The following is a 13252-nucleotide window of genomic DNA, read 5'->3' as shown; positions in this document are numbered from 1 at the left end:
GCTTCAGCATGGTGATTGGTTTTGGTGATTGAAAGACCTCTCAACTTCAAGCATTACAGACCACTGAATGGGCAAGCTGTAATTTTCCACAATGGAATGTTCGGTGCCATCTTATTTCTTAATCTAGTGTAGCCCAAAAAAGAAAGAGCTTTCACCTATCCTGCGCTGGGTTTCTCCAGCTAATTTTCAAATTGAGGAGGGATTGCATTGCCCTCTGGTGGGAGAAAAAAATCGTAGTAGCAGGAAGGCTGCAAAAGTAAAAACCTCAGAGAGATGCCCTGCTTTTCTGAAGTCTTACAGCTTGCTCAGTGTTACAGTGCTTCCCAGTTTTTAATAGCATCGCCCCAGTTATAGATTTGGATTTATTCCTCAGCCCAGCAATGACCTGTCAGAGCGACAGAGCACTCTCCTGTCTGTGCCATCTCCTCAGGAGGGAGCTGTATTTCTGTTGATTCAGTATTTGGCTCTTGTGTACTCCCCAGTGCTGGAAGGAAACAACAGAGAGGTAGGAAAGGCTGTTTCTTGGCATCTAACAGACACTTTGAGGTAAACACCTGCTCCTGTTGTGTGGAGGCTGCATTTGGGGCAGGATCAGCCAACTGCTTACTCTTAGCTTCCTCATTTTTTTGGTAGTAAATGATCACTGCTGGACTGAGCAGCTTCATGCAAGGAGTCACAGCTGCACATGGCACATTACTGACGGTCACCAAGAATGTGCCTGATGTTGCCAGAGAATAACCCAAGGTTCAGCACTCTCAAGGGTGCTGTGACAAGCAGGTCGTCTTGGGAGGGTGGTGTTTGTTGCTGTCTTGGAGTTGCACAGGGGATTAAGCTTTACAGTAATACATGAAATGTGCTGCTGCCACGAGGTAAAACCCTTTGCTTCTGTTCCAAAGGGTCATCATCTGAAAGCTCCCTATTCCTGAGGTATCTCAGAGTTTTACCCAAGAAAATGGAAAAAAAGTGCTAAGAAAGAGTATTGTGAACTGAAGCTTTTCAGAAGGGAGTACTGCAAATCCCATTTCTAGATGGATATAAAAGAGGCAATAAGAAGGATTTAAGAAAGCAGCTTTTTGTCAGAGACCTTTGAATGTCCAGTGGTATTTACCAACATCATGTTCTGACTAGTTTCCTTACAGAAAAAAAGGGAAGAAAAACAACTTTTGATTAATATTGTTTTTCTTAGCCACAAGGAACTAGATATAATGGCCAAGTGCCAGGATTCTGTTTTGACCTCAACTGAAAATATCTTTCTAAAAGTCCCTTGGAACTAGAGAGTAATAAAAATAATCTGTGTCCTGAAGCTGGAGAGAAAGAGTGGATGTGAATGAAAATCCTTTCTGAGCAAAAACATGCGAGCTGCTCTGAATGCTAATGGTGGTTTGTGCAGCACTCTCAGGTGGTTTCCCCTCTCGTTCTCCCCCCAGAACCTGAAGCGGGTGGCTGAGGTGTGGATGGATGAATATGCAGAGTTCATTTACCAGCGCAGACCCGAGTACCGGCACCTCTCCGCGGGCGACGTCGCCGCTCAGAAGGAGCTTCGCAACAACCTCAACTGCAAAAGCTTCAAGTGGTTCATGAATGAGGTTGCCTGGGACTTGCCAAAGTTCTACCCACCAGTGGAGCCTCCAGCAGCTGCCTGGGGAGAGGCAAGTTTGTGCTGTGACATCTGCAGTGGGCAGACAGGCTGCAGTTTGGTTTTTTAAGGTTGCCCACGTGCCTCAGTTGCTGTGGGTAAGGTGCGAGCAAGTGTTTAAAGATCTGTTGATGTTTCAAAACCCAGAACTCCTCTACCATTGCACTGGCCTGATCAAAGCAGGCAGTTGGGCAGGCAGCTGCTTCTATTAGTACACAGCTCCAACGAGAATAGAGACTTGGCTTGTTCTGCATGTTGTGTATTTAGCAGAAAGCAGAATGTGCCAGAGGGAGGACTAGGGAGAGGCAGCAGCTGAGCAATAGTGAAATCTTGTATTTCCAAAGGGCTTCACAACTGTGTTGAGCTACTCTTGTCCTTATCTTTCCCATGTGAAAGGCAGGAAAACCATCCGTATTTTTGAAAGTCAGCTGTGTTCTGGGAATAGAATCACCCCAGGAGTGAGGCTGTGAATTGTTACACACGTCTCTCGTGGCTGAGTGTTTTGGGTCACTTAAAGAATCACTGGCAAAGGCGTCAGCAAAAGCAGGTGTAATATAAAAGTGAAAGCATGACAAAGTTTATTGGTAAGGTTCACTCTACTACTTTCTAGACGGTTAAAGCACACGGAGAAAAAGCAAGCTAAAATCTAAAATCAATCAATCTAAAATTGAAACCAACCAAAAATTACCTGTGTGAAGACTGGGGATGGAAAAGGCTAAGGACAAAAGAGAATAAGGGAGAACCTCTCATGGAGTTACAAGGTTCAGAGTGAACCTCCTTACTAAACTTAGCTCTGAACCCAAATAGTTTAAGCCTAATGGTTTAACAGCGCTTCAACTTAACAGCACTTAATGGATAACTTAACAATTTAGCAAAAGATTCATGTAGGATTTACTATAGCACAACAGTAACTCAGAAATCTAAAGTACTTAAGAATCGAGGAGACTAACATTCATTGTACATTTGCTGTAGCATATTCACACTGGCACAGACCTGTCACTGGTGGGTTTTGCTATGTGCTGGAGGTACAGCTGGCAGTGGGCCCCATTTTGAGTTCTGTACTTTCTTCCAGCTCTAACCAGCCAGCTCAGACTCACAGTTAAGTGAGGAATCTTAAAACTAACTTCATACAAACACTGCTGCAATTTGAGACAATTTGAGCCTTCTTGCTGCTAGGAGCAGGAGATTCAGTGACTAATTTACTATTTCAGATACGCAATGTGGGAACTGGCCTGTGTGTGGATACTAAGCATGGAGCCCTGGGATCCCCACTGAGGCTGGAAAACTGTGTGAAGGACAGAGGAGAGGCAGCATGGAACAACGTGCAGGTAACAGTCTGATAAATCATCGGCCCCTAAATCTGGGGAGGGAGAGGTTCCAAGGACCAATGTTTAAGGAAGGCCATTTAGAGCTGTCATGTCCACCCCAAGGCTCACGTGCTCATTGTACTTAGGTACAGGATGTGGCTTGTGCTTGTGCCACAGGGGGGTCTGGAGCCTGGCAGACTGTGCAGAGCTTTTACCTCTGCTTTGAAGTTCTCAGAGAGAACAAAAGAAATGACAAGGAAACAGTGTGCCAAAACAATAAACCAGTAACAAGGCAGCTGTAATATGTAACAAAGTGAATATTAACTTCAAAGGTTGTGCTGAAAGAAGTGATAGAAGAGCATCATGCATATTAATGAACCTGCAGGAGCATTCAATAACTGTTCACTATCATCCTCCTGACAGGAGGCAAATGCATTATAAACACCCCACCATTGCTGGAGTGATGAAACCAGCCAGGTTATAGATTCACCCTCTCAACATATGAGGTGCCAGAAACGACAGCTTTATTGTAACAGAAGGGAGGAAAATATTAGTTTGTCTAAACTGTAGCAGCTGAGCTGAGAAAGGATCAAGAAAACAATGCCTCTATTACAGAGCCATGCATAACTCTTCAGGGAATGGCTTCAGTAGTAGGAGACAGAGGGTTGTTGCATATCAATTTGATGCGTGAAAAATAGAAACAAAACCAATTTACTCAGGCACAGTCCAAAACTAAGCCTCTGTTGTGTCAGGAGGATCTTGAAAATTAGTTTTGGCTTATGTTTAGGAAGAGAATGCGGTCTGAACTTCTGAGTAGCGTTGAGCCTAAATTATTGTGGTAATTTCTCTCTCAAGAGGGATTTAAAGACAGCCAAGAACAAAATAGTTTCTTTGTGCAAAAGGTTTTGGCCACACTGCTTCAAAGAGCAGCACCCTGATCATTACTTGCCTTTCTCACTGCCCCATGAGAGATCTCTGAGGAGAACCATTCCTCCAGCTGACTCCAAAGGAGCCTCCAGAACAGCCTTTTCCTCAGGGACTGAAAGGGAGGTGTGCTGGCTGGCAGTCCTGCAGAACCACATGGGCTAGTGCTGGCCACGGAGGACACTTTCATTGAGGCACTGCGTTGCCAGGCATGGGCTGTGCCCAGTTACTGAAGCTGAAACTCTTCCTCTGCTCTGTAGAGTCCCTCCTTCATTTCACCTGAGAGTGCTGAGTTCATTGCAGGATCAGTAGAAGGGAGCATCACGAAGCAATGCCCAAGTGTTTGCACTCCCAGCACTCCTGTGGCCAGGGTAGGAAGCTGTGGCTCCTGGTCTCTTGTCCCAGAAGTGTGGGACAATTTCTCAAGGTGACTGCAGGCTGCCTGTGCATTCTCGGGTGTCCACTGCCAGCGTTAACTCAGAGCTCCTGGAGCTCTCTGGCTTTTTTGCTGGCTGGGAAGGGCTGTAATTGGTCAGCTGTTCACTTAATCCTTGATGTATGTCTGCATTGCAGAGACATCCAGGGCTGTTCTAGTACCCAGGCTGACCAGCATGGCTGGCTGCAGCAGCACAGTCTCATTTCACATGCTGTGTGACAGCTGGTACAGAGTCCCCTGGTCAGCAGTCCCTGTCCTTAGGGGTGAGAGGAGTTTTTCCTCTAGAAGATACTGTCCTTTCCCTGAAGCTATCCCCACCCTGTGGGCACAGGGAACAGCATTCTGTTGGTGAAAGTATCATGCCTGGGTACCAGCCATCCTGAGGGTGCTGTTTGTCCTGACAGGTATTCACCTTCAGCTGGAGAGAGGACATCCGTCCCGGCGATCCTCAGCATACCAAGAAGTTTTGTTTTGATGCCATTTCCCACAGCAGCCCTGTGACCCTCTATGACTGTCATGGAATGAAGGGGAACCAGCTTTGGAGATACCGAAAAGTGAGTCTGTGTGTGTGGGCGTATTCTCATCTAAGGTGTCAAATTGCCTGAGGCACTTATGTTTCCTGAAAGTGTCACCACTTGTGTTTTATTCCTTCTTTTCATGTAGCTGCAATAAGAGAATCTGCAGACAGCTGCTTGTTACTGTACCATTGATTAAAAAGAGGTGACTCCCCTGTTCCACTGGTTAGAATAAGGTGATGACCCCAGGGCTCCTGAGCAGGACGCTCTCTGTGCAGTGTCCCCACAGCTGGCAGAGAGGTGATGTGCAAAGAGGTATTGTGAGAGTTGGTTTGTTCTGAGCACTGCCATGTCCTGCCAAAGGTAGATAAGGATTTATTCATCCACTAAGCAATGCTGTTCTGAGCCACAGGTAAGTACATTCTTGTCTAAGTGCCCTGTCCTAGTCCTTCCAATCTGCTGGCACAGTGCCCCGGAGGGATGCAGCAGAATTCCAGCCTGGAGAGCCCATGGCTTCTGGGTGTCTTCAGAGCTTCCTGGTGCAGGTGTGAGGATTGGGCTGGATTCTGTCGAAAGGGGTGGGAATAGACCCAGACACCTGTCAGTCAGTTAAGTGTGGAACAGATACACCCAAGTGACACAATAGCTTGCCTTGGTTTTTAAGGCTTCTTTCTGATGGTTTTAAAACAACTTTTCTTCTCCACTTAAGCAACCTCACACCAAATTTCTCTCCTCCAGGACAAGACCCTCTACCACCCAGTCAGCAGCAGCTGTATGGACTGCAGTGAGAGTGATCGAAAGATCTTTATGAATAGCTGCAATCCTTCATCTTCAACACAGCAGTGGATATTTGAACACACAAACTCAACCATCTTGGAAAAATTTAACAGAAATCTTGATCTTTAAAAGACTGAGAAAATATATATATATATTTTACAATTATAGTTTTTACTGGGGAGGGTTACAAAAAAAATTTTTTTAATACTTTTTTTTAAACACTTAATGAAGGTAAAAGGGAGAATCTCAGGAGAAGGTTAACTAGCAGGCCAATCTTTATTGTGAAGATGCTGCATCCTTCTCTTCTGGGGATGGTGGAATTTTAAAGACTTTGCCAGAGCCACTTCTGTGCTGAGACTGAACAGAAACTCTGTTTTTAGAGGAGTCTGAATGTGTTTCAAATGGCTTTTTTTTCTGCCTTTTTTGTTTTATTTCCCACTGGGGTCTGGTGTTAAATGATTTTGTTATCCAGGACCCTTCAGGACTTTTTGTAGCTGCTATACCATGCATAGAAGCATTCCCCCATAGGTGCTTTATCTTCCAAACTCCATATAAGTAAAATCTTGAAGGCAAGATTTAAGCTTCCAATCAAAAAAAAAAAAAAAAAGCCCATTATTGTAAAATGAAATGCGTATTTTTTTTGCCCTGAATCAAATATATTTCAAACAGGTTGAATATTATTACTTTCCAAATCATAGCTCTGATGAAGGAATGAGCTCTAGTGGAAGTGCAGCCAAGTGTTGGGAATATGGCTGTTGTTATTAGCCATGAGGAATCTGAGTTTCTGGTCCGTTCACTTTGCAGTCACTTTGTCACTCACTGTTGAATCTTCAAGGTGAAAGATTAGCAGAGGGTTTGTTAAATTATCACAGTTCTTACTGGTGAAGACTTTATGCTAAGAGCCTTTGGATATCAGTTTCCAAATTTGCCTCTTATAACCTTTTTAGCACAGACACCTCCAGGATTTCTCCTGTTAAATCTACTGCGTGAAGACAATTTCCATTCTTTCTTTAGAGGTTTGATGGCTAAGTTAATTTACAGTTGGTGTGAGCAGATTAATTCAGGATAATTAAGTCAGGGCTGAGATTAGCGACTGGTCTTTATCCATTTGTTCATCAGTCTGTAGTTTCTTGAGTCCTGTGGTCAGTAGTGTTCTAGCCTTGTGGAAATGTGCTGTTAATCTCTCCTCATTTCCCAGCACCCACAGCACTGTACAGTTTACTGTGACTGGAAATCTGTTTGCTTTAGCAGAGATGTGGGACTGATGGACCCATTTTACTGGTACCCTCTCCCTTGTGCAGTCAGTAAGCAGTGCAAGGTGTTACCCTTCTGGTTTGGCAGTCAGATCTGCCAGACAGTGAACCGGGCTTGTCTCATCCCAGGAGCTGGAATGTACTAACACTAAAGAATGAATGGAGGACCATTGTTTCAAGTCTGTCTGAAGCAAGTATTTTTTTTAAAATCTGGTTTAAAACGAAGTTATTGCAAAAACAGATTTACTAGTTCCCCTGACTTAGTCTTGTACTGACGGGAGCAGTGGCATTTTCTGGTAAAAGCTGTGAATGATGATGCAGTGAAATCTCGTGCACAGATGCTGTGTACATGAGTAAACAGGATTCCTTTGCCAGGAATTGCCCAGCTCCTTGGTTTGTCTGACTGCCTGTGGAGGGGTGTTGCAAGAGTAGCATGCAGCCAGCTCTGGGGTGAAGGGGATAGGACCCCTCTGGGATGCTTGATGAGCATGGTTAGTAGACTGCCCCACCTCAGAGGGGCAGGGAAGCTCTGCTCTGGGATGTCTTTCACGTGAAGGCAAGGAGATGCTTCCCTGGTGTCCCAAAACAAGCAGGATGGCTCCCTCTGCAGACCTCCAGAAGCAAGAACCCCTTTTGTTGCCAGTTGTAGGGTCGTGTCCCATGTTTCAGATGTGTTCAAGGCCATGCAGAGCTGTAGCTGGGAGCAAACAAGAACACAGCTGTCTGCCCCTCAAACTCTCCAGTCTGATGTATTGAGTAGGAGGCTCAGAATCCACCTCTCTCGTCCACACAGCTGAGTCCATGTCTTACCTTTTCTGCCAACTTAGCTGGTCCATGCAGTCATGGAGAACAGGAAACATGGACACTGCATTGCAGCTGGGACCAGGTTTCCAAAATATGTTGGTGTCTAATATTTTGGGAGTGAAGAAAGAAAAAAAAGCCCTAAACTTCCCTTGTGACAGTTCTGCAGCAGTATTGAATGGAATGAGACCAGCATCAAGCAGAGTTGACATCTTATGTTCTCAGTTACTACAATAGTCTGTCATTAGGATCCCTCCTCATTTCTGTGGGAGACAGAGTCACCTTCCAGTGCTTTGTGTGTGACTGCTGCTTTCCTTAAGTTATTAATGCTCTCATTAGCCGAGTAGTGCTGACTGTGGAGCCACTAGATGGCCTGACTAGATGTCTTTATGAATGTTTTAATGCCTGTGGAACAAGAAGCTGTTTGTTCATGAACAATGCTAGTTTTTTATAACTGGGACACAATCAGCATATTCTATAAATGGACTGTAGGTTGTTCTGCTTGCAGGTTGCAGCTTTGTGTGTCTTAGTTTTCTAATGAGAGGATTAGCTTCTGTTTCTAAAATGCATGGCTTGCTTTGTACTTGGGCTCACCTTGTGAAGGGAGCCCTTGCTTGGCTGGCTGGATTCTTGCTTCAGAGAGAGCTGCAGTAATGAACAGGTCTTTTACCACTTGGTGATCTTAATTTGGAGAGAAAGGTCAGCTCTTACCAGCTTGCACCAAAAGATTAGGCAATAGTTGAGGCAATTCCTGTTTGACAACCCACCACCAGTACACAGAAACTGGAGCTTTAGTGTAAGTGGTTGTAGCGGGTCCATCCATCTCAGTGTGGTTGATCTGTTTTCTGAAAGTTTGGCATCTGAGTGTGGTTAAGAGCCTCACAAATTCTGCACACTTCCAAGTAGCTCACTGGGCTTTGAGCTATTAATTATTTGCATCAGTTATACTTTTCAGTATAGAGGCTTTGTTGACTAAGGCAAAGACTTAATATAGCAAACCATCCACTGATTGAGAAATATAAGCTGTATTTCATCATCTGCATCTTTAACTGAGCCTTTGCTGGGCAATCTGGTTAATTATTCCAATTACTTTTGGTTATTTGTAAGCAAAATTGCTAAAGCATAAATACATAATCAAATCTTCACATCTGCATGCAAGTCAAGACTGCAGATTAAATACCGGTGATTATCTAATGCCAAATACATGTTTTCATATTTTTCCCCCAGAAGTATTGAAACACCCCTCTCTTCATGGCTGCGTAAGTTTTGCTGCTTTTAAGTATCAGAATCCCAGACAGCAGGGTGTGTTTTATGTTGCCTGACAATACTTTGATTTGCTCTTGAAGCTGTTGTTGATCTATACTGGTGCTAATCTTTAAGGCCTACAGACAGTAAATAGGTTTGGGGCTCTCGTGTGCAAGGTGTCTTTTCTCATACCTAGGAAATTAACTTTCTTTTTCAAACCACAACAGAACGTATGAGCCTTCCTGAAAGGGGAATACAGCATCATTAAAATAAAGATGTGCCTTTTTAAATGTAAATGTACAGCAAATGCTTAAACTTGAACCATTTCCTAGTGCCTTGCTGGGCAAGAGAGGAGAGGGGAAGGGGTTGGGGTTGGGGGATAAGGATATAAGAGAAAGCTTGGCTCCTGCAATGTTTGTGTGTGGGGTTTTTTTTAAATGTCTGATTTAAAAATATGTGTGAACGACAGTAATTCAGAAGCTCTTGGGTTCCACCTCTGTTAAATCGATATCGTTAATGACTCTGCGGAGGTTTGTCACTCCTAATAGGACGACTTGGAAAGGTTGGCAGCTTCCTCCTGGTGCACTGTAACAGCTGAAGCTGTGCTGGAGGATGTCTTGGTTAGCTGCTGGATGTTTCACCTAATGGGAAGGCTCATGATTTCACTGGCATGCGGGATCCTGCATTTTATTTTCTAAGTATGCAAATCACAATTAGTCCCAAAAGCATATAAACTCTAGCAGAAGTGTCTTTCAGAAGAAGGTGATGCCTTCCATCACTGGGACTTTTCAAGAGTGTGTTAATATCTCTAATACAGAAGTAGCAAGAAAGCAATTTCTCAGCCTAACTTTCCTCGTGGTTGGTTTTACAGCAGGCTGTGCACAAGGCTTTGCTTTCCTTTACTGGAGTGTTCCACTCAGCAAACTTTCCTTTTCCCTGCTGCACTGAGATCAGTGACCTGAGAGTCAAACAGGCACCACCAGCATTTCAGGAGCACAGTGCTCTGGGGCTGCTGCAGGGCTGTGACAGCAGCTCTGCTTCCTCGCATCACCCATGGGAGAGATCTCCTAATAGTCATATTGGGCAGTCATGGAACTGCCAGGTGAAAAGGGAGAAGGTTTTTATTTTAAATTGTCTTTCAAGATACAGACAGGGAGTTGAATTGATTGGAGAGAACAGCCAGCCTCTGGCAGTCAGCCTGTCACACTTGCAGTCGAAAGAGCCCTGGTAAAGCCACGTGTGAAACAGCCCAAGTGATGCACGAGTACCTTGCATCCCACATCCACTCCCAGCAGCTGGGGCTCATGGATACACAGCAAAGGGCAGCTGGCTTGTGAGTCAGGAGCTCTGGGTCCTGCTCCCAGGCTACCATGGCCTGTTACTTGACCTTAAGCAAGGAAAGTCTGTGTGCTGCAATTTCCCAGCTTGTGTAGGATTTACCTTTAAGTGCTTTATTTTCTGACCTGGTGAGTGTTGAGTCCAGATTTTAAAACAAGCTGCAAATCCTCACCTGGTTCGAGTGGAGAGAGATGCAGTGGGTGGAGAATGGGAAATGAGATCTGAAATTGCCATCAGCATTCAACACAGACTTGTCAATTCATTTCATATTCCTCATTAACCAGTCAGATTGATTTATTCACATTATAAATTTGAAGTGTAACCAAAATAGGCTCACCTCCTGCTCTGATTGCTACTTTGTAGTGCCATGCTTTACCTTGGAGAATCTGTATGGAACTAGGCAATGATAGGTCATGGAAACCCTAATAAAAAGCCTGTGTCCGTTTTTGACTCTGCCTCTGCTAGCTGAGTATACTGCTTAATTGAGTGCATTTGAGCTTTCTTGATGCTTCTGTATGACCCAAAAGGCTTCAGTGGTTCCAGCAGTTGTGAGTGATTTGGGAGCTTTATATAAAGCCACTGGATCTATGTGGTCTTAAATATACTAGTTCAACTCGAGGAAAAAAGTCTTAATCCCAGGTAGTGAGCAAACAAATGTGAACTTCAACCACAAAACAAGATAAAAACTGATCGAGCTAACAGTGTGAAACCTTAGCCCTTATGATAACAGCAACAAATAGCTTTAGCCTCTAGGGTGGAGAAGGGAATTGGTTTCAAAATGCATTCTCTAGGATCTCGGTGATTAGGTCTAAGTTTGTCTGTACCTTGTACTGCATGCATTTTCTCTGTAAAACTGGATGGTGCCTCTTGAATCAGTGTGTATTTATTTTGTGCGTATTAGGACCAACAGCCTAATATCTGGGGGTGGTAAAGGACTTGTAGCACTTTAATGTAGTAGCTTTCATAAATTGGGAATCATTGATAGAATGCCTAGTGTTTTTAAAGTTGAATGGACTTCCTTTTATAATATATTTAAAATAAATTTTTAATGTGTTTTCTGAAAACTGTGTACGCAGACATGACTGTCCCTACCTGTTTTGCTCCCGTGATTGATTTCTCTTCTACTTATGAGAATAAGCTCCCCTGCCCTGGTGTAGTGTTTCCCCAGCACAGGTTTCCTGTCACTCCATGCCCAGTGGTGCAATCCTGAAAGAACCACAGCTGTAGTGGACGATTTGTGCCCAGGTAGGACATCCCTGGGGGACAGCAGCCATGGACTGTCCTTGGTAGGCCACACTGGGAAGCACAGAGGAACAGAGAAAACCCAGCTGTGATTCTTCTTTCTCTACTTGCCTTGGAAGCAGCTGCTGGGAGATGCATCCCACACCTTGGTTTGCATGGGAGGGCTTCAACAGCTCATGGCCTTGTTTGTGTTCTGATCTCCATGTGGGGAGAGCAGGCTCAGCCCAAGACAACAGAAGTGTATCAGCATTGCTCATGTTCCCACTAGGACCCTCAGTGCTTCCTGCTGTCACCACTTCATTTCTTCAGTGGCCTTCTCAATACTCCTTTTTACTTAGCTCCACTGGGTGAAAAGCAGTGGGGAAAAAAAATGGATGGGAGACAAACAATGAAATGTGTGAAAACCTGTGTGTGGGAAAACAAGCCTTTCTGGGGGACAAGCAAGGCATGATCCCCAGGGAAGACTGTGCTGTGATTCTTGGCCACAGGAACATTGCCCAGGGTAAGTATGTGCCAAAAGTTGTGACAGTTTAAGCATTTTAGCAGGTTCAATGTGTGCCACCCTAGAAAAGTGCTGAGGAGAGTGGGAGTCTGGGGGAAGGTGCCAGAGCTGTGTTTTCATTGGCCCCCCCAAAGGTACTGAGAAAAGAAATGGTCTGATTTCTGATTATGAAAAGTGTAAAAAAACCTTCTTCCCAGGACATCTCCAGCAGCACAGACCATTGGGAGAGAAGTATTTCTGGCCCAAGCCCCCCGAATGGCTCCATTAAAACAGTAAGTTCCAGATGACAGCTACACCACAGACTTACCTTTAGAGGGTAGTTGTTGTGGGTGAGATTTACAGGCCTGCACAGGTTCCCCTAATTTGATTAGAGGCTGACTGGGATGGCCAGGCTATTACTGCTTCAGAGGCACTAAAGCTGCCTGGCTACTGATGGGTTTATGAAACATTGTTTCTCACTTCATTGCAGCTCCCACAAAGAATTATTGGATCACGTTAGTGATAGATACCTAATAAAGAATGTCTCTATGAGGCAGTTTATTTTGCAGCAAGCTTGTTCCCGGCTAGCAGACTGTGAAATCTGGAGGTTCCCATGAGGATAAATATGCTGAAATAAACTGCAATTATAAAAACACCTCCATGCACTTTTTTTTTTACTTAGAAAGACTGAAAAAAAGGTGTCATCATGTTAGCCTGAGCAGGAGGTAATTAACATTGAATTAGCAAATAGACAGTGACAAAAGCTGGGTTTTTCCTTCTAGTGAGCTTTGCAGAAGGACTTAAAACGTTTTTATCTGCAGGGATGAGAGGTCGCAGCCCAAGATGAAATACAGTCTGATGGTCAGTACCAACCTGTTTGGGCACTTACGGTGCCTGTTTCTTCCCAAAATATAGTCAGGGAGCACCTGCACAATCACCTCCTCAAGGGGACAGGAAGAAGTTCTGCTTGTTAGGGTCATGTTCCCTTTTATCTCCTTGCTTGCTGTTATTATCATTTGTCCCTACAGTCTGTGGTTTTGGCTTCCTGAGTGTCAAGATAATCCTTCTGCAAGATTTCCTCAGCCAGCCATTTGATTTTTATTGGTAATGTTAAGATAAAGCCAGAAAGCTTGCTATCAGCAGCTTTGAGATCTCTGTCAGCCTCTTGGTGTTTTCCCTTTCCCCAAAACAAGGGAATATCTGTATGGCTTTGCCAGGAGGGTATTACTTCAGGCAGGCAGATCCCAATCAGTTTGGCCTGGGGCTTTTATAACTCGTAGTGTTTTGCTTTTTTTAA

General features: G+C 44.3%; 1 protein-coding gene across 1 annotated transcript in view; it reads left to right on the top strand.

Annotated features, from left to right (window-relative positions):
• GALNT10 (polypeptide N-acetylgalactosaminyltransferase 10) overlaps nucleotides 1-9208 on the top strand; it is an 80142-nt gene extending 70934 nt beyond the window's left edge. Inside the window, exons 9-12 of the mRNA XM_082291275.1 lie at nucleotides 1428-1649; nucleotides 2848-2964; nucleotides 4708-4857; nucleotides 5557-9208. Coding sequence (XP_082147401.1) covers nucleotides 1428-1649; nucleotides 2848-2964; nucleotides 4708-4857; nucleotides 5557-5724 — 657 coding nt within the window. The 3' untranslated portion in view covers nucleotides 5725-9208. The remainder of the gene's footprint in view (nucleotides 1-1427; nucleotides 1650-2847; nucleotides 2965-4707; nucleotides 4858-5556) is intronic.
• Nucleotides 9209-13252: the final 4044 nt, after the last annotated feature.

This window comes from Coloeus monedula, assembly GCF_965178545.1.
Source record: "Coloeus monedula genome assembly, chromosome: 15".
Classification (NCBI taxonomy): domain Eukaryota; kingdom Metazoa; phylum Chordata; class Aves; order Passeriformes; family Corvidae; genus Coloeus; species Coloeus monedula.
This window is presented reverse-complemented; position numbering and strand designations above follow the sequence as displayed.